General features: G+C 39.5%; 1 protein-coding gene across 1 annotated transcript; it reads right to left on the bottom strand.

Annotated features, from left to right (window-relative positions):
• Positions 1-203: 203 nt before the first annotated feature.
• slc12a2l (solute carrier family 12 member 2-like) lies at positions 204-19,129 on the bottom strand. Its single transcript, XM_086315361.1, has 26 exons — positions 18,394-19,129; positions 16,668-16,790; positions 15,524-15,599; positions 14,591-14,686; positions 14,300-14,439; positions 14,102-14,212; positions 13,516-13,624; positions 13,268-13,395; positions 12,898-12,982; positions 12,470-12,618; positions 7,478-7,585; positions 7,185-7,308; positions 6,988-7,089; positions 6,546-6,701; positions 5,481-5,580; positions 5,095-5,206; positions 4,858-4,998; positions 4,669-4,775; positions 4,326-4,405; positions 4,113-4,253; positions 3,502-3,615; positions 3,073-3,184; positions 2,871-2,957; positions 2,391-2,526; positions 2,236-2,303; positions 204-836 (listed from the first exon to the last, which is right to left on the bottom strand). Exons 1-26 carry the CDS (start codon positions 18,841-18,843, stop codon positions 701-703), a joined length of 3,291 nt encoding a protein of 1,096 aa, XP_086171487.1. The 5' UTR covers positions 18,844-19,129; the 3' UTR covers positions 204-700.
• Positions 19,130-19,994: the final 865 nt, after the last annotated feature.

The following is a 19,994-nucleotide window of genomic DNA, read 5'->3' as shown; positions in this document are numbered from 1 at the left end:
TGCCACTATCTTACGGAGTTCATACAAATAAAAAAGAGTTTATGTGAATTGTTTTTTTCAGCCCTTCACTAAAGAATTGTGTCATCAGATTAAAGTTACATTGCTGAGGATGAGATTATTTTCTGATTTTGACTTTAAGTACTTCACTAATACAGGAACAGGAATAAAGCTGACAAAAACCAAACTTCAATAAAGCATATGTTTTAGTTAATCCTTTATTAAAATAAAGTACAAAATAAAGTTAACAAAGATGGAGCATCTGTCTTTGTGAACCCAGTGGGGAAAAACCATAAAAACGTCATTTTATAATCACAGAAGCTTACATTCTCAAATCCAAACTTTTATCCTTATAAATAAACTTTTACATGAATTTACCTGTAGTTACTCTCATTCACATAAAACTCACAGAGGAAACGGAACAAGCAACCTGTTAGTGTTATGGTCAAATCTGTTGACTGAGTTTAATTAACATGTTAAAAACAATCGATTTAAGACAAGTGGAAAAAGATATTAGTCCTAATAATTTTTCCCTTCACAGCTGGACAGTTTCACAAGCTTAAAGCACGACGACGTTTCTGTTTTTGTGCAGACGGAGGCTTTCTCATACTGTAATAAATATGGAGAGCAGGACACACTGTATGTTTGTGCGTGAGCAGAGTAGGTATATGACTCTGTGTGTGTGTGTGTGTGTGTGTGTGTGTTAGGAGTAAAAGGTGAGGACGCTCTGGTGGTTTCCTCGCACCAGCAGCAGTGGTGGGAGGTCTTTGGACAGAGTTTCCAGCCAGCACATGTAGAGGGCGCTCGACACTGTGCCCTTTCTTGCCAAAGGCATGCTCCTAGCCACACACAGAGAGAGAAAGAAAAATTTAATTTTTATGATATTTATATATATCAAAATCAAACCCAGAGCAGCGTTAGAAAGAAGACTGCATGATCTTGTAATTATGAGTTATGAGCAGTTAATGTCATTAAATTAATATGTAAGCTTAAAGGTCAAATTATTTTGACGTGTTAAGTTCAATGTGAGAGGTCTAATTTACTTTATATGTAACAGCTGTGATGAGTCACACTTTATGTCTCATTATTTTAACTATATTTGCTTGTTTTTCAATTAACTGCACTGAATTAACCGTGAACAGCTTATAAAATATTAACTATAAATTCTGGAGCTCAGAGCATTATGGATCATCCACTTTAATGCTTCTGAAGTTCCCTGAGTGTCATCAGTGTCTTAAGATTTCTTCAGTATCAAAGTTTAAGATATAGTCAAAATTTCAGACTCTCAACTTTAAATCCGCGGGATAGCTAACTGTTTTTTGGGTTCCAGTTTAGTTGGACAAGTTAACACAATCACATATAAAATGCCTTTTTTAATACTGTGATGGAACATGTTTCACAATCTGCTGCACACATGGATGGAAGCCAAGCATGCCCTTGCGTCACACCAGCTCTGCTGCTGCTGATGTTTTATGCTTCGGCTCCGAAGCATAAAACATGGTTCCAGGACTTCTCCACACTGTTGTCGCTTTGTTACAGGTTGACTTGAACAGATAGAATGCTGCTTCAGAATTGGTGAAGGTTTTTTCGGTGAAGTTTAACTTGTTGTTCTTGAGTTTGATAAATGGTTGTGGTGAATCCTCTGTATTTTCTGTCATTGGCGTCTTCTCTTTATGGTTGAACTTGGAACTTATGGCTTTCTCCTGGAGATTGTTCTTCTTTAACATCCCCCTGGTGCATTTGCTAAATGTCCAAAGCTTTTGTAAGTTCACTGGTGTTCTTTTTCATTGTTATAAGAATTTAATCTGGCCTCTTATGGTTTTATTTCATTTTGCAGAAAGTGGTGTCCATACAAGCAGTGATTGGCTTGTCATGCATTATTTTGTCAATTAATGATTGTTTTGGTAGTGAGTATTCCAGGATCCAAAGACACTGTTGTGCACACTGGACACTGGACAAGTCACCACTTCAACACAGACAGCTGTATGCTCATATTCACACCCACGGTGTATTTAGAATCACCAGTTAACATGACACGCATGTATTTAGAGTGTGGGAAGAAGCTGGAGTACCCAGAGGGAACCCACACAGGCACAGGGAGAAGATGCAAGCTCACACAGAAACACCTGATTCATGGAAATGAGCAGCCGGGTTAACCAGGTTTTTTAAATGCGAGTTTGTCTGTAAATTAAAACAAATGATGACACGATGATGACAAAGTTATTACGAAGTTCTTACATGACGATGAGTTTGGCAGTGCTGGAGTGTTCCTTCAGCAGCTCGTTCAGTCTGATCTGACGATTGGTCTGAAAGTAACACACAGTATAGTTACATAAACCACTTGAACAGAGCACTGTGATTGGTCTGAGTGTGTCTGCAACATGAGGGCAGACCTTGGCCTTGTAGAGCTCCAGTTCGTTGTCAGTGATCCTCCAGGGCTCCTGGGCCTTCAGCCTCTCAGCAGCCTCCTGCTCCATGTCATCTTCCTTCAGCCTGTACGGCTCGATCAGCTCCTTAAAGGTCAGCTTACTGTAAAAACAAAACACATACATTAGGTTTTTAGAGTAGCGCTATCAGTTTCATCCTCCCCACGTGATGCTTCATTCTAAAGAACATTTAAAAAAATATTTCAAAGCACTTAAACTTTTAGTATTACAAACTTTCTACATGTTGACTTTCACAGTCATCAAGTAATCGATAAATTAAAAAAGAGGATTCATGAACAAATCATTCACCTTTTGACTTTGGCTTTCCAACACTTTGTAAGCAATTTACACACGTAACACAGACGCTAAAGACATTAAAAACAATAGTGTTTAGTGCAAATCCATAGTGATCAAGCTGCTGAGCTCAGGAAGTTTCAGAGGACTTACTTGTGTTTCTTGGGTTTGGTGTTGATGTCACCGAGGACGTTTATGTCAGAGAAGTCGATTCTGAACCTGCTGAGCAGCGTGGCCATCCTGACGTGACACAAAAACAAAAACACAATAATAAATGTATGTGGATATAAAGTCAAGTTTGTAGTAAAGTAAAGTTTATTGCTTGGCATAGGTGGATAAGCAGCTGTTGACTCACGCTCGGCGGTCGTGGTCGATGCGGTTAATCTTTCCGCCGATGAACACGCGGATCCTGCAGTCGCCCCACTTACTCCTGTTGGTCAGCAAGTAGGGGATCAGCAGAGTCAGGCCTGCAAACCAACAGATCAGAGATTATACAGGTCATTAAAAACCCCAAACTGAACAAAAATCTGTTTTCCAGTATACACAGCAAAATCTCCAGTGTTAATTTAACACTGGAGATTTTGCTGTGTAGATCAGGGAACCACAGATTTGAATGTTTTTTAAGTCTATTCATTTTTCACCTTACTTTTTACGACAGTGACACGTATGAATCGAAAAGCACAACCAACAGTTAGCTATGTTTAGACTTTTTGACAGAATCATAGGACCCAAAGTCAGTTCACCAGATATGTTTTTATTTTCATATAACAATGAGAACACTAACCTCCATCATCAAAGAGCCACCAAACATCAATGGTTCCTTTGCCCTGTTTCTTCTTAAACTGCTGACTGCTCTCCAACAGACGCTGGTCGGTCAGGCTCAGAGGAGACTTGGTCTCTGGTAGGCCACATCACATGGAAGAGCACAAGACGAGGTAAAGTCAAAGAAACACAAAAGCTCCTGAGCTGTATCACCAGGGTTCACAACAGTACAGTATAGTAAAACAGAGCCTTAGCTGTTCAAATAATTAATTCTTTATATACTTTTGCTGCTAAAAAAATGCTAGAAACATAAATCAATGGAATATTTCACAAGCTTAGCCGTGAGACTGTGCAGGGATTGTGCCAAATGTTTTTTGGACGAGAAGTCAGTCAATTTCAATCATTGCTGATTTTAAATAATTTCCATAGCATAGCACATGGCTAGAAAAGAAAAAGAGATCAATTTAATTTCTTCCTTTTTGTTCACCGCTAACGATGAGCTGCCTTAAAATGGAAATACTTGAATAAAATATAAGAACAACAAGTCCTGTGACAGTGAGAGTTGTATAAAAAGTAAACATTAGAGCAATAGGCTAAGCTGAGGTATAATTTTAATTCTTCCTCACTGTTTACCTCTCGTGATGAGCGGGCTGCTCTGGTTGCTGGTGGTTTTTGAAGGACAGGAGTCAGAATCTGAGTCTTTAGCCGGAATGACAGAAATCAACACATCCTTAGTGATGACTGGAGGCTTCTCATGGGATGATAGCAGTTCGTCTGCAGGAGTACAAACACAGTATAAACAGAAGGTAGACAAAGTGATGGATATGAAGAAAAAGACAGACGTACCTTGTCCCTGGATGTGAGAAATATCCAGTCCTTCCTGCAGCCGCAGGATTACCACACCGAACAAAAGGTCGAAGGCATCACTGGAATTAAAAATAAATAAATAAATGAAACGCTATACAAAAATGACTCCAAGTGTGATGCAGAACCTCAGCTGCAAAATTGCATCAAAGACAAAGATTAGTCCACTTTTTTAACCTTAACTTTTAACATTACAATCTGATAGAGAGAGCCTACATGGCGTTAACGTCATTTTAACACAATTAATGATAACAGCACTACAAAAAACAGTATGATTGTAAAATTGGTTGTTGGTAGCTCTTTAAAAAGACGCATTAGCCCTTACTGTATAGTGTTGATGTAATTCTCCACATCTCTCATGTTTCCATCACTCCAGTTGTTCTTGAAACCCATGACCAGCGTGTTGGGTTTCAGACGACCTAAACCAACAGCCTAGCATGGGGAGGAAACACATATTTGTAAATGGTGACTTTAATATAAGATGAAGGGTGCAAAAAGAAGGCTTCTTCTGTACCTGCAGGAGTAACTGAGCTCCGTGCCTCAAGTTGTCTGAAAAAACAGGAGCATAAAAAGCCTTGATGCGTTTTTTGTTGAGGTAGCGCTGACAGCGGGCATAATCCTGATATAGCTCCCTAAAGTTCGACCGACGGGACACCTGGAGCAGGAGTGGGAGGAGATGAAGCACAAAACGTTTCAGCCGTGTGAAAGAAAGCGTAACATGCAGACCTAACAGACGACATTTGGTACGTACAGTTCTGACGTGGCCGGAGACCATGAGGCTGACGTTCTTGGTGAAAGAATTCACCAACTGAAGCAGAGCGGGTCGAGCGTTTGGATAACCCGCCAACACCAAACACTGCGGCCTGTCAATATACATTTTATACAGAAGGTCAAGTTATGGTAGTTTTAAAACAAGAAGTCAGGTTATTTTGGTTTAAATAATTACTTTTAAAATTGGATTACATTTTGATCATTTAAATTCAGTTAGAGCCAAGTTTCCACTGTTACTACTGAATGCCTTTGTGTTGGTAACGAGTGCCGAGAATTAAGCATGTCTAGAGTTAAAGGTAGGGTTTGGTTTTTGTTTCAGTCACTTTTAGTCCATGAGTTCAGCTCCACTCAAAGCTTCATGCTGACCTGAAGTTTTTAACGTGGTCCTCGACTCCGGTGAGGTTCAGGCAGTGAGTCAGAGCCTGGTTGTAGATCAGAGCCTGAGTGGATGAACCCCAGTTCACATCTAGAGGAAACAGCAGTTTGAATTTGAGTAGATTGGTCAGCTCATGGAGTTCAATTATCCACAATATAATAATGATAGTCATCATCATCATCATCATGGTCGTTATTATTAATTGCAGCATATAAAAGATGAATTTGTAATTAGATAAAGCAAGATAAACATTAAAGAAAGTAAAAGTGGATAATACAGTATATGCAATATTAATATGTTAATACAATAAGTATTGTTGCAGGTCGTGCAGGTGGGACTAATGTTAACTGCTTTGCATTATATGTTTTAAATAATACATCACAGTTTATTAAGTGATTATATTTAGTTTGTTTTCCATGAGCTGCTTGAATTCCTCAGATAGCTCGTAAAAGCCAAGATGCAGAACCTATACAGAGTCAAAACTGAAGTAGGCCAGAAAACTTTCATTTATAAGATTATGATTATTATTCTGTTCATTGCACCGTTTAAATTAACACACAGATCTCTTTTAAAATGTTGGGAGAAATCAAACATATTGATTAAAAAGCCAAAAAATTCCTACTGGAGCAAAAGTTTAAAGTGGATAAACATGGAAACGCTCAAGTAAAGAATGGGCACAACTAAGAGTTACATACATTAAATATGTCCGCCGTCCTGAGCTCAGGTATCAGTACCATGCATTTTTTTATTTATTTGTATTTATTTATTTATTATTTTTTGCTGCAGTTGCTCTATTTTTATTTAATTTCCCAGTGACTGGAGGATGACACCAGTGCATTCATTCTCTCAAGAAGTCAGACATCCAGAGAATGGGAGGTGTTGAGTATTTAGATGTTCTTTGGTGACACCCAGCATTTAGTAGCCATTAAAGAAACGGCCACTAAATGGTGCCGTGTGAAATCAGCTGGAAGTACCTGACCCAGAGCTTCATATTGGCGAGCAGGTCGTTGTTAGAAGTTTGGAAAGGATAAAATATTGTGCCATTGTCTTCTTACCAGGTTTCTTGTAACTGACGTAGATGTAGAGTGCGAGGACAATGAGCAGCGTAACGAGGGCCGCCCACCAGTTAATGACAAACATCACCACGCAGCACAGGATCGCCCCGGCAAGGGATACCCACATGTTGTAGTATTTGAAGCTGGGGCGCCACCCTGTAGTGGAGGGGCGAGAGTAGATCAGATGTTAACAGGCCAAACAGAGGGATTTCTTTTGATGTTTTTAATAGAAATTATGTTTAGTTCAGTGAAAAAACAACAACAAAGAACTTTTTGTACTATAAACATCATTCACCAATTTGTATACTAGCTAAAATGCCATTAAGAGATGAGTCAAGACAAGGAAGATTGAGAAAACTTTCAGAAATACCAGCATAACACTATGGTAATTTTCATATAATCTATAATCTAGTCATAATTCCTTTACAGTTCCACAGATTACCTGGAGAGCTGGCCAGGGAGGCATGGAAAACTGAGAAGTTGATGAGAGCATACGAGGCCAGAAAAAAGTTGGAGATGATTGGAGCAATGATGTTCAACTCCGCTAGTGGACAAAAGACAGGTTTAACTTTTTTTTGTAGATATTTTTATTCTTTATGTTTCTTATGCAGGAGCTGAAGGTTTACTTAAACAGCTTACCAACCAGGATGAAGGCAAGACCAATGCAGAAGGTCAGAACGTAACCACGGAGCGGCTCATTGTTCCTGCCATAACCCTTTGCAAACACACTAAGTCCAGGATAGATGTTGTCCTTACAGAGAGCCTAGAATAAATACAGCTTTTATTAACTTAGAAATCACTCAGTTTAATAAATATAGAAGTAATGTTGGCAGGTTCGTCAAGCAACTTTGAAACAATCAGGAGCAGGCAGATGAGGAAATAAGTCAGAAAACAGCTGAAACAGAAGTAAATTGGAGCTTTATGGTTCTGACCTGGAAGACTTTGGGTGCACTGACGAGCGAGGCCAGAGCTGACGACAGAGTGGCTGAGAAAATCCCCGCGGTGATCAGAGGACCGAAGGAAGACACCAGACTCATAACCTGCACGACATAGGAGCATCTTTAAAAGTCACACTGACCAATAAACATCTAGAGTATATAAAAAGTCACATGATTCAGGTATTTTGAGAGATAGATTATATACATTGGCCAATGTTAGTGGAGTTTTAAAGTCTCTGATTTTTTTGTAGATAATTGATGGTGTGCAGTGTGACCTTAATTTCTTCTATTTTCAATAATTCATTAATTATTATTATTATTATAATAATAGTTCACTCAATATTCCACCTGTGTGACTGTGTTTCTTCTGTTTATGTCACTCGTGTGCCATTTCCACAGAGGTGTTTTCTGTAAATTTGCTTCTAAATGAACTCTGTTCAGTATTGAGGTTTCTGATATTTGAGATTGAATATTGCTTTTTCTGCTCTGATAATATTGATATGTCTGGGACAGAGGTTCTGACAGGTGTGCACGGCAAAGTGACACAACTGTCCCCCTCTGAATTTTAGTTACTTTTCTATAAAATCAAACACATCTGAAAAATCTTCCCACCATTTTAGCACAAATATTATAGTTCATGAAAGCACGCATACCTGCATAATACAATGTTTTCCAAGTTATAGGCTGCAGATATAGTTTTGTCGGTCATAGCTGACCCCTCACAGAAGATCTCAGAATCAGTGGATGCTTGTTTTGCATTTTGTTACTTTGTTGCCTTTAACTCGTGAAAGTTTTCTTTTGGCGCATGATGTCATAACACTTTTACTTATATTACTAAAGTTTTAATTAACTACTGTGACACATATGTTCAGTTGAGCACCCCTAACTGATTGATACTTTAGTGCCCTCCGCCCTTCTGCTGCAAGAAAAATATTCTATAGTTCTAAGATCAAATGGTGGGGAGTCCCAGATTTAAACCTGCCATCTATAATCCAGTTTTGAGTTCCCTCCCCAGACACCTTAACGCCCACTCACATCCTGGGCCATCTGACCTCAGGAATTCGCATGATAAGGTGGGGCCAGGTTTCACAATGAACCCACCCGAAACTCTGGCTGATTGGGACCCACACCCAGTTTCACACCTTGGCTCAGGCGATTAGAGGATCATCAGGGGGTCTTTTTGTCCCTCTGCGGGGGTCACTCCCACTAGGTTTAAATCTGGGACTCCCCACCTTTTGACCTTAGAACTGAAGAAGCTTCTCGGATGAGAGGTGAAACGTCTTCAAGCAACTTAAAGAAGTCCAGACGCTTTTCTTTGTAAGCTCCTTTGACTACGAGGACCTGGATGACTGAGAACCTTCACAGATATATTTGAAACATTATATTGAAAGTCTGAATACCAATGTTGTTTTTAAATTTCACACCCATTGTATTCAGTCATGACTTTATTAGAAATTTTATTTAATACAGTTGAAATAATGCTTAGAAAATGGTCCTGGTAGCAAAAGTTAGCTAAAAATGGCTGGAAACAGCTTGTTCTTACACGGTCGGGTAGGAGGTCCTGAACGTTTTTTGTGTGTTTTTGGTGAAAATCACAATCCACATGAACATTTCTGCACATGAGAAAGCAACTCTGAGATTTTAAAAGTGTATTCTGAAGCAGGACTGACTCAACTCACTAGGACGAGGTGCATCATTATGAAGCAGTGACGTAGATATTTGGTGCAAAAACATCACCCATTCAACTGAGTTTGTTCCTAAAGGAGCCGATTGTATAAATCATCTCAAGAGAGAATATTTTCATATCTGATGGAAGTGAAGGAGGGAGGACAGCTCTACACAGTCACCTACGAACAATGTATGATGTCGAAGACCAAACCCATCAAAAAAATTTCCAGAAAATTCAGATTTTCTGAGATGTTCATTAACCCTTATAACAAAATCCACATTTTTTTTTGCTATATCATGTTGTGTGTGATATATTTTTATTATATTTTTTTGTATCGCAATTGATACCTTGGGTGTTAATTTTAGACAAAAAAAGAGTTTTGTCCATAACATTTAGACATTATGGCAAGTATTGATCATGTTGATGAGACAGAGGTCTCAGAAACTCATGTAGCAAATATGATTCAAAGGCATTATCGGGTCAAAGACGATCAGATTCATTCAGATCTGCTTTTCTCCTTCAACAACAGTAATAATGAAACTCGAGCAGCTGCTTCGGTCTGTAGTGCTGCAACATGTCAGCGCTATCAGTGTCAGTGAGCTCTGTGTGCGCATGTGTATGTGTATGTGTGTGTGTGTAGGTGGATGTTTTCAATGCTCTCATTCAGCACTGAGCCACGAGAACCTTGTGACTCAAAACAACAGTCGCTATTATTTCTGCTGCACTTTGTTTGAGAACAGCTTCATCTCTCTCTCTCTCTCTCTTGTTCACACACACACACACACACACACACACACACACACACACACACACACACACACACACACACACACACACACACACACACACACACACACACACACACACTCCAGCCATCTACATTACATGCACATACAGTGAAAGAGGGTCAGAGCAGCAGTCTTGCTCATCCATTTTTTAAGTATGACTTATATAAACGAGTTATAATCACAGCAGAAATGTGCACCCAGTGCCTGTGCAGACACCCAGACTGTCAAACATATACATAGACAGTTTACTGACATTTAATTTAACCCATTAAATGAAAATATCTTGGATTAGATTGTTGCATGTCTCAAAAAGTCCTCTGAGATACAGTTTGGTCCACATAAAACGCATACAGAGATTTCAGTTGTCTTGCCATATATGCCATCATATTGCTCAGTCAAGAAAATCAATACATTTATCATAGTTTGTTGAATTTGGATTGTTGCTTTATGCTACAGAGAGATTTGGTTCCACAGAAGTTGGACTGGTGATATTTGTTTTTTAATTTTAATTATTGTTTTTTTGTCTCCTGGTGTTTCCTGGTCTGTATGCTCATCTTTACTGTGTTTACGGTCAGTCTTGTCCTGCTGAGTGTATAGTTAGTTTTAACTTGTGTCTTTTTTGGCTTTATGTCTTTCAGTCTTCACTTGTCTTGACTACTTTCACCTGTGTGTCTGTGTCTTCGAGTACCCACTGCTCACACAATTTATGTGTAAAAACGCTGTCAGTCTGATTAAACAGCTGTTTTTGTAGAGGTGTGTGGACGACAGGAAATGGGACAGTTTTGCATCCTGACACAGCACTGACGCCAGTGTGTAGGCTTCCACTGGAAACAATAGAAGTGGGTGATTCAATTCACGTCAAGCTGCCTGTGTGCGAACGACTTTATGTAATACAACTTCCTAGGATTGTCTGGAATTTTTGACTGAAGTAAACAATAAATATCTCTTAATGTGTCTTAATATCAGCTGAAAGCATCAATTTCCATACGGTGGTGGCGTCCTGGTCACCTCACCCACCTTGCTGCGAACACACATTTTCCTCATCGTTTCTTTTGATGCTCTCCTTTTCTTACTTTGCTTTCCCTGCAGACCCTAACCAGTCATGGCACATTGCTCCCCCTCGCTGAGTCTGTTTCAGCTGGAGGACTCTTCCTGTTAAAAGTGAGTTCTTCCTTCCAACTGTTGCCATGTGCAGCTCATAGAGGTCATTTGTATCTTGGTGTTTTCTCTTTTGTAGGTTCTTTATTATATAAAAAAAAACCCCAAAACTTTTGTTGTGAGTTGGCGCTATGCAAAATAAAACTGAACTAAATTTTTAAATGTAAATTTAAAGCAGTTCTATTCTGGCTTGGTTGTACTTTAGACATTACTTACTTTACTAATGTTTTCTGCTTTACTTACTACAGTTTAATTGTATTTGTTTATGTGTACTCATCTGTGATGTTCTCCTTTTAATCCAATTTATCCAGTATTATATTATTTAATCTCTTTTTATTTTATTTCTTTCATTGTAGTGTAATTGTAGTCTACTGAAACTTTATTTTACTTTCGGTGTTTTTACAATTAGTTTTGCTCCGGCCTATAAACAGCTTGTCAGTGATCTGACTGACCTGCATGAAAAGGTGCTATACAAATTAAGTTTGACTTTTTTCTCTGCTTGTATCCCGACGCATCTTTCTGCCGGGGTGAAATCATCGGTACCCTAGTTGAGCATAAAGTACTTTTAATATTTCATAGCAGCAGGAAGAAACGGACCAATTTCAGCCCCTGACCTTTAGCAGCGTCACCAAGCAATCATCTGATTAGCATTAAAGCAAAGAGCCCAAACATCCAGCTGAGTCAAAATAAACTGCCTTTAGCCACAAGAGGAAGAAGGGATGCTGCACCAGGTGGTGCTCCAGACTCTCATTTACTTGAACTTAATCTTAAGATCCTTCCCAGTGGTGTGCACACACTTGATCCATAAAAGATGCTCATCATAAAAATAAATAAATAAATAAAAAACTTAAATAGTCTCACATGTGCAGCTGGGAGCCAAAAAATCTACTTACACAGATAGTAACAGCTTTGATATTTACTCACAGATAATAGCGCATGAATGAAGGTTTAGTCATTAATGGCCGTGAACCAAAAGAGAAACAAAATATATTTTCCTCTCTCCCTCCTAAAAGCACAATTTTGTCTTTTATTAATGCAACTTCTTGCTAATTTAACCCACTGTTTGTGGAACATGACATCCTGTTTATAATTCAAGCACCTTGCATCTTGCACTTAATTGATTAGATCTCATAATTCCTATCACAGTGGTCATAAAGTAAACGCGCAGTATCCCCACATCAAAGCAGGGTTTTATAAATAACTTATTTTACACAGTTTTATGCCAAAGTTATACTCAAACTCAAAACTGGTCATTGTCACAATTATGATATGAATTATGAATTGTGATATATTCGCCATAATCTTTGGAACAATCAACACAGTAAGTACCAAGAAAACAGGTAGTGTTAAGATCATCTGCTTCAGTGTTACCTGGAAGTCATTCATCAAGCCAAATGGACAGCCTCCCTCCTTACAGATGGAAAAATCATAGCCGAGCGTGCAGGCCGCATCGGTGCAGTTCACTGTGGGGCTCACTGTGTCATTGTGGTCACCAGTTGCATCTCTCACAATACAGGAGCCTGCAGGAGGCACAACCAGGACACAAATGTAGATCAGTAATCGGTAAAGTGACATGTATACAAAGCTTTTACTTCTAAATCAATCAATCAATCAATCAATCTATCTATCTATCTATCTATCTATCTATCTATCTATCTATCTATCTATCTATCTATCTATCTATCTATCTATCTATCTATCTATCTATCTATCTATCTATCTATCTATCTATCTATCTATCTATCTCTCTCTCTCTCTCTCTCTCTCTCTCAGGTTCACAACTGTTAAAGTGTATCTACCTGCAGAGATGGCGACAGCGACATAGGTAAGCCCTGTAATGAGGATTGCCAACAGAGTGCCTTTAGGGATTGCAGACTGAGGATCCTAAAGAGAGAATGGGATACATTTTTAATTTATTGGAAAGGATGAATTATGTTATACATCTCAAACATCAGGTGCATGAAGTATGAGCAACAACTAAACTCAAAAATGATAAACTAATAAAAAAGATTCTATGTAAAAAAAAAAACAACTTTGGAAGGTGAGTTTTCTTTTCTCACAAGTCTCTGTGTGATCTGGTTACTGTGTAAACAAAAAGCAATACTGTCACAACATATGACCAAAATCATCACGTGAATTTATATAAATGTACAAAGATGAAAAACCCACGGTTAGGTCTCCAGAGATGTTGGCTCCAGCCAGAATTCCAGTAGCTGCGGGGAAGAAAATGGCAAATACGGAGAAAAACGTCTCCCCATCTCTGAATTCTGGACCAAAGTTCTCTAAAAGGATGGCCGCTAAAAGAGAGAAGAATCAAGAGAGAAGATTATGTAAGATAGATTATCAACATGAATCCTAACACTGAATTTAGAGGATGCTAATCCCCGTGTGAAGAAATGACAAGAATGCAGACTGACTGTGGTATCCGAAAAATCCTTTAGGCTCTTTGCTTTCTGATGGCATGAAGGATCCACAGAAGAAGTTAACAATGGCTGCCAGCAGAATCACCAGGAGGACAATCTGAGCCTGATGGACAGTAGAAGAAAACACATGAGTAAGAAAGAAGAGAGATTTGCTCCAGTTTCTCAGTTAAAATCACCCTGTTACAAACATGTATGTTGCTTTGTCTGTGCAGAGACTCAAATCACCAATGTATACAGAGGTAGGTAGAGGCAGAGGTGGAGGGATCGATCCAGATATCAATTGTATCAGTACTTTATATCCTCTAAATGAAGTACATGCTTAATTCTGGTGCTAACGCACCAAAAATTTTTCTTTTTTTAATTTATATTTAGTTTGATTGCAGATTTGCATTCAGAAATGAACACATACACTGGCAGACTTTTTCTTAAAAGCTCCAAATCCCAAAGTTAACTCAGCAGCTTTGACGAGAAATACATAATCAACATTTTTAAGGACACAAATGATTTATGCCCTTTTATTGAAATCTCACTGAAGCCTTTGGTTTTGACGTTTTTTTCCGGGACATTGTTGTAATTATACCTTGGCTTCCCACTCCATCCCAGCTACAGAGATTCCCAACAACAAGATGATGGTCAAAGTCCCAACGATACGAATGTCATTGAGCTCATCAGTCATCAAGGCATCAACGTCCTGCAACCAATTAACAGGTTGATTCGAAATGAGAATCTTTTGCATATCACAGAGAGATTTCCATAAGTACACCAGAGCATTTCTTACATTGAGCAACTCAACGACTGTCTCTGCAAAGCCTACGACATACATGGCCACAGCTACGGCATTGGCGAAGGCAAAGATAAGACCGATGGAGCCTCCAAATTCAGGCCCCAGACTTCTGGAGATCAGATAGTATGCTCCTCCTGGATGGCATGACATTCAGATGTTAAGTGATATAAATTATTGCTGCTGTCATACATTTTGAGCAGTTTCTAGTCCATTTGTAGGTTTAGTTTTAAAATTCTAGATGTTAAAGACCTTTTGTAAAAGTAAAATGTCTTATATGGGTCTCACCTCCTCGTACAAAGCCGTTGGTCGCTATAGCAGATGTAGACAGACCGGTGATGGTGGTGACCACAGTGGCCATCAAGATGATACCAATGGTCAGTCCTGTTTTACAAAAACATGAAAAATATGTGAAGTTACAGGCAACTGAGCAAAAATCAGCAGTCTTCAATAAAATAACACGATAATGTTATCCAAGTTCAAATCAGTACAGTTGAAAACAAAATATAAAACATGCATATGGGCCGAATGGGCTTCCTCGCAGGTTATTTATTTATTTATTTTTAGATTCAGTTCATCATCACAGGTAAGATTAAATAAAGTTCTAAGAAAAAACTATTGTAGTACACTAACTAGCTAGAGCTAGTGCCTGCTATATTTGTACACGAGCTTATGTGGTCAATAAGCAGTCTGCAAAACATAGAGGAGCTATTTTTAATGACTTATCAGTAGAAATGAGCAGTAATGTATAATGTAATTGATCTGAAATCTTGTCAGTGTGTAGCCAGCACACCATTTCCTAGCTGGTTCTACTGTACCTTTATGCACAACTTAAAGATAGTATGCATTCCATTTAAGTGTTTTACTGTGTGGGTGGAGGACTGTTTAATACTTTTATCTCTACTTAAATTTAAAAGAGACCTTTTCTGCTTATTTCAGACTCCGTGATTTTATGCTTAGACTTTATTAGAGGAGCTTGAACAAAATCAGACCTTAAAAGCAGCCTCCCTCCTTACGCATGCATGAATAACATGAATCAGTTCAAAACAATCCTCATTTATCTTGGTTCAGCCTCTCAGCTCATCTTCTTTCTGCAAACAAGCTTTTTAATATTCTGATGGCTTGCAAAGCAACGTTTGTTTGCATGTAAGCCTGTCATATGAGCACTGGGTGATGAAGGGTGTCACACATTTCCCTGAGTCACTAATTGTTTGTACCCACCAATTCCAGCCTGTCCCACAATCCAGGACATTCTGATGAAGAGCATCACACCCCAGATATTCAGCATGCAGCGGATCTGCAACACACAAACAGAAGTCAGTTAAAACGTAAAGACAGACAACAGGTGTAGGTTGCTGGGGGGATTCCCATGATGCATTGAGTATTTCTTCTTCAGTCACCTTTCTCATTCACTCTGTGCTAATCGACCTCTCTGCACTCAATCACACTCATTATTAACCTCTGTCTCTTCCACAGCATGTCTTTATCCTGTCTTCCTTCTCTCACCCCAACCGGTTGCAGCAGATAGCCCCGCCCCTCCCAGAGCTTGGTCCCACTGGAGGTTTCTTCCTGTTAAAAGGGAGTTTTTCCTTCCCACTGTCCCAAAGTGCTTGCTCATATGGAGGTCATATGATTGTTGGGTTTTTCTCTGTATGTATTATTGTAGGGTCTACCTTACAATTTAAAGCGCCTTGAGGCGACTGTCGTCGCCTCAAGGCGCTTCAATTCAATAAAACTGAATTGAATTGAATTAAACCTTACAGCTGCCAAAAAGAAAGCTAAAAATATCTGAGAAAAGGACGATGCTATATTTATGTCGTACATCATTTGCTTTCGGGTAGAGTTTACTGTCTTCCTTCCTGCACCAACCTTAATAACAAGCTTTTCATGTGCAATATGACAGACAAGCTTCTATACTTCTATACAGCGCATTCTCATTGATGCAGTAATATTCGGATGAGAGGCAGCACATTTCCACCCCTGATCACCACTGTGTAGACTCTATGCAGAACCAGTTTCTGCAATATTTTAGCTTAGCTTACTGTAGCTATAGAGAGAAGAAGTGAGTGTCTCATTGTCTGTATAGGGATCTTTGAAGTTCGTTTACATTTCCTAAATCTAGAATTATTCTCAAATGATCCAACCTGACAGGAATATAACCAGAGAAAATACATTTTATACCTTAAGATGATGAGATTATGTATTTGATTGTCTAATTATGGGACACTAAAGTGTTTCATTCTTGCCCGCTCTGTGGGAAGAAAGTTGACTGTTTACAGTTTTGTTTAAGTAGTTCAACACATTTAAATACCACAAGAAGAAGCAGAGTGCACCTTGTGCTTTCATTCATGACATGAACACTAACCAGGACTCCTTTAACCCAACCAAATTTGACACTTCCTCCTTTGGCCTCCTTCGCTGCCAGTGCGGCCGCTTCCTCAGCTGCCGATGGTTCTTCTCCATTGGCCAGACCATCCTCAAAGGGCTCCTGATGGGAAAAAAAAATCCAGACAAGTCAGGAAAGCAGAAACTTGAACAGAGGTGAAGCCTAACAATCAACAGGATAATTACAATCACTTAAAAGTTGAGAACTTGCGACTCTTGAGTTCTGATTAGACAGTCAGTGGTCTTAGTTTTGTGAGAGAGAAGTTTTTTAGTCAAATGATAAATATATATATATATATGCTTTATGTAATGCTAATCCTAACAGAAAATCTGAAACTCTGGGTAGAAGTTAAATAAGTTGATTGACTGGTCAATAGTATACAGGAAAAAATAAAAGCAATAAAAGCAATGAATAAATGTGGTCTTATCTTATTTATTTCAATATATATTTGATTTAAAACATTTTACTATTTAATTATCTACTTATTAAGTGGATTCAAATTGAAATATGACATCTGAAAATGTAAAACTGTTTAGTTAACTAAACTTACCTGGGTTGGAAAACTTACATCTTTGGTTTAAAGGTGGCGTTTCACCACAATAAGGATAAAGATAGTGTGTTAATTAGTTTTCTGTGGCTTTGTTATATAATAAGTGAAATCATTTCATGTGCAGTATATCTCATGTTCCATGACCCCCACAGCAGCAAAGCAGTTAGTTATCCACAGCCTCGCTCAAGCAAACAAACTGATGTCCGTGTATGTGTATCCTGGTGATTCTGTGAGATGGCTAAATATCTGTGTATGTGCACATACAAGGAACGATTCCACTAAACACCCTAAAGTGCCTCCAGTTTGGCACTTTAGTCCATCAGGTTTGATTTTGAGTCCAGTCATAAAGGCATTTTATAGGCTTAACCACAGAAATTAGAACCAGTGAAATTTATGATTTTTGACGCATATAATCAAGAAAAACACATCTCATTTCTATGACAAATCAAACGAAAAATGTGAGTGAATCAGAGGCAAAGAGGACTTGATGATAAATGACACATAGCACTTCATGTGGCCTTCACTGTCACTGGATCCCAATCCACTGCCAGACTGGGAGAATTTGGAGAGATGTGTCAGACTGTCCAATTCCATCACCAAAACAATAACTTTGGATGTACTTTAGTGAACTTGTTCAACAAGAAGCACGACTGGAAGTAGGGCGACACCTTTACGAGATGCCTGATTTTCGTGTTTTTTCACTGTTTAAATGAAGGCACGCCTAAAGGTCCTGGTGGTGCTTTGCCCAGTTGGTGTTCTGGCTCACTGTTATTGTACAATGGTGGTCTGTTACCTTGAACTGTATGTAAGGAGTGGGAGCGCGGCTGGGGGTGCCTGCAGGGTCATGAGAAGCGGTATTGTGTAGAGGGAAGAGCGAAGGGAATCTTTTCTGTTTACTGAAAAATGAACTGACTTGTGTCCGGTGAACAGGGAAGTGCGTAGTGATGTGTTAGTTCTGTTTTTAAATCTGGGAAATAACCTTTCAACTCTCGGCGTCTAAACTGCCTTTTAAAGTTGACGATTTTACCATAACGTGACTCTTTCTTTACTGTCGCCTTCGTTGTGTTTGATGTGAAACTTGAGATCAACTATTTTAATAACAAATTTAATAGCATCATTTAATAACGAAGCCAATAAAAAAAATGTTTTTGTTACCTTATCGAGTTCGTCGTGTAGCTCCGACAGCGACGGTCTGGTCAACTTCTCCCCAAATGGCGCGGCTGTCTGCCGATAGAAGTCAATGTTAGGCACGGCGTCTATAGTGTTGTGTCCGAAGGTCCTCATGTAGTAGGTGTTGGAGTGGGAGTCAGAGATGTGAGTGTGCCCCGTGCCAGTTGAATGGAGACTGACTGAGTCGCTTTTTGCCGTGTCCGGCTCATGGGAGACATCAGGTGGGAGTCCAATGTCCATCGCGCCCGAATCCATGAAGCCCACCACCCTGAACCGGCCTTTGGACTCCTCGGGAGGTCTGGATCCATCAGTGGATGCCGGAGCAGAAGGGGCAGCCGGACCGGGCGCTGCAGATGATGCCTCCATTACCACATCCACTTGAAAGCGGCTCTGCGCGGAATCGTCGCTCTTCAACGACGGTTTCTGACCCGACATTTCTGTCAGTGATGCACCGAGAGACAAACGGTTAGCGGGAAAAAGCACCTGCTCCAAAACTACAGGGAAGCTGCCACATTTAATTCCAAACACGGATAAACTGAAATATAGTCATTTACTATTCCGCTGTACTTTGGAAACCTCTAATCACTGGATGCGCCAGGACGCACGACAAGCGTGTCTGAAAGTGCTCATAACATGCGTAAAGGACACGAAGTCGTTCTCACTCCCTCTGTCTCTCCCTCAGATGGTGACTCAGACGATTTATTGTCATCTCTGGCTTTGTCTCCTCCTCTCTCTGGACTCGGGAGACAGCCCAGCATGCCAGGAACACGGAGAACAATGAGGAGGAGGCAAGAGTAGAAAGGATGGATGGGTGTCCATTACGCACCAAACTCCGGCACGCGCTCCAGCGCGTTTCAGTCAAGAGGAAGAGACTAACACGACGCTTAGACAAAGGGTAGAGCAACAGAGTTCCTCCTCATAAAGTTTGTAAAGCATACGAGCATGTTTAGTTTTCATTGGCAGTCTTGCGCAGGGAAGAAAAACCACTGTTTTGGTGCCAGTTCATCCAGTAGGTGCAAAGTAAACTGTAAAATCATTATAAACACAAACACAATGACTTTAATTTACTATTCTGTTGCATCAAGGCTCACTGCCGTAAATAATATATGTAAAAGACACCAACTCCCTTTTTTTTACCACCCCCTCTCGCTCCGCTGCATGTGAGTGTGTGTTGGCATTAAACAATGACATTTGTAATCACTGCTGGTGACACACTGAGACATTCACACAGAGGCCTAGATACGCACGAAGCGAGGCAGCAGCAGCAGCATTAGCATGGGGAACAACAGCTGCTTTCTCTGTCGAAGCTCTTGATGCTGAAACCGAACACCGAACAATAAAAACAAAGAGTGACGGAAACCAGTTAACTCAACCTGACCATCTAATCTTTATTTAGGATGTGGTTTGTGAGTTAGTGGCAACACTTCATCATAACTCAGATACGTTTTTTAAACTTTGCAAAACTAATGAGAGATGTTTGACTGCTATTGCCTTGGTAACCCTGCTAACCCTGATTTTAAGGACTGCATTGGTTTAACAGCTTAACGTTCGAATATTAATGGAATGATGAAAAGTTTCAGAGTGAA

The sequence above is a fragment of the Aulonocara sp. 'chitande type north' Nkhata Bay genome, linkage group LG12 (genome assembly GCF_057382095.1).
Source record: "Aulonocara sp. 'chitande type north' Nkhata Bay isolate Kocher_YH1m ecotype deep benthic linkage group LG12, A_spYH_male_GT1.1, whole genome shotgun sequence".
NCBI lineage: Eukaryota > Metazoa > Chordata > Actinopteri > Cichliformes > Cichlidae > Aulonocara > Aulonocara sp. 'chitande type north' Nkhata Bay.
The sequence above is the reverse complement of the archived record's forward strand: the minus strand, read 5'-3'. Positions and strand labels throughout refer to the sequence as shown.

Excerpts from the sequence above, each read along its gene's own strand:
- slc12a2l (XM_086315361.1), bottom strand. The coding sequence starts at position 18,843 with ATGTCGGGTCAGAAACCGTCGTTGAAGAGCGACGATTCCGCGCAGAGC. Across the intron at positions 12,983-13,267 it reads ACATCTCTGGAGACCTAACC|GATCCTCAGTCTGCAATCCC; the intron begins GTGGGTTTTTCA and ends TTCTCTCTTTAG. Across the intron at positions 2,304-2,390 it reads TGGAGCTCTACAAGGCCAAG|ACCAATCGTCAGATCAGACT; the intron begins GTCTGCCCTCAT and ends TGTTACTTTCAG.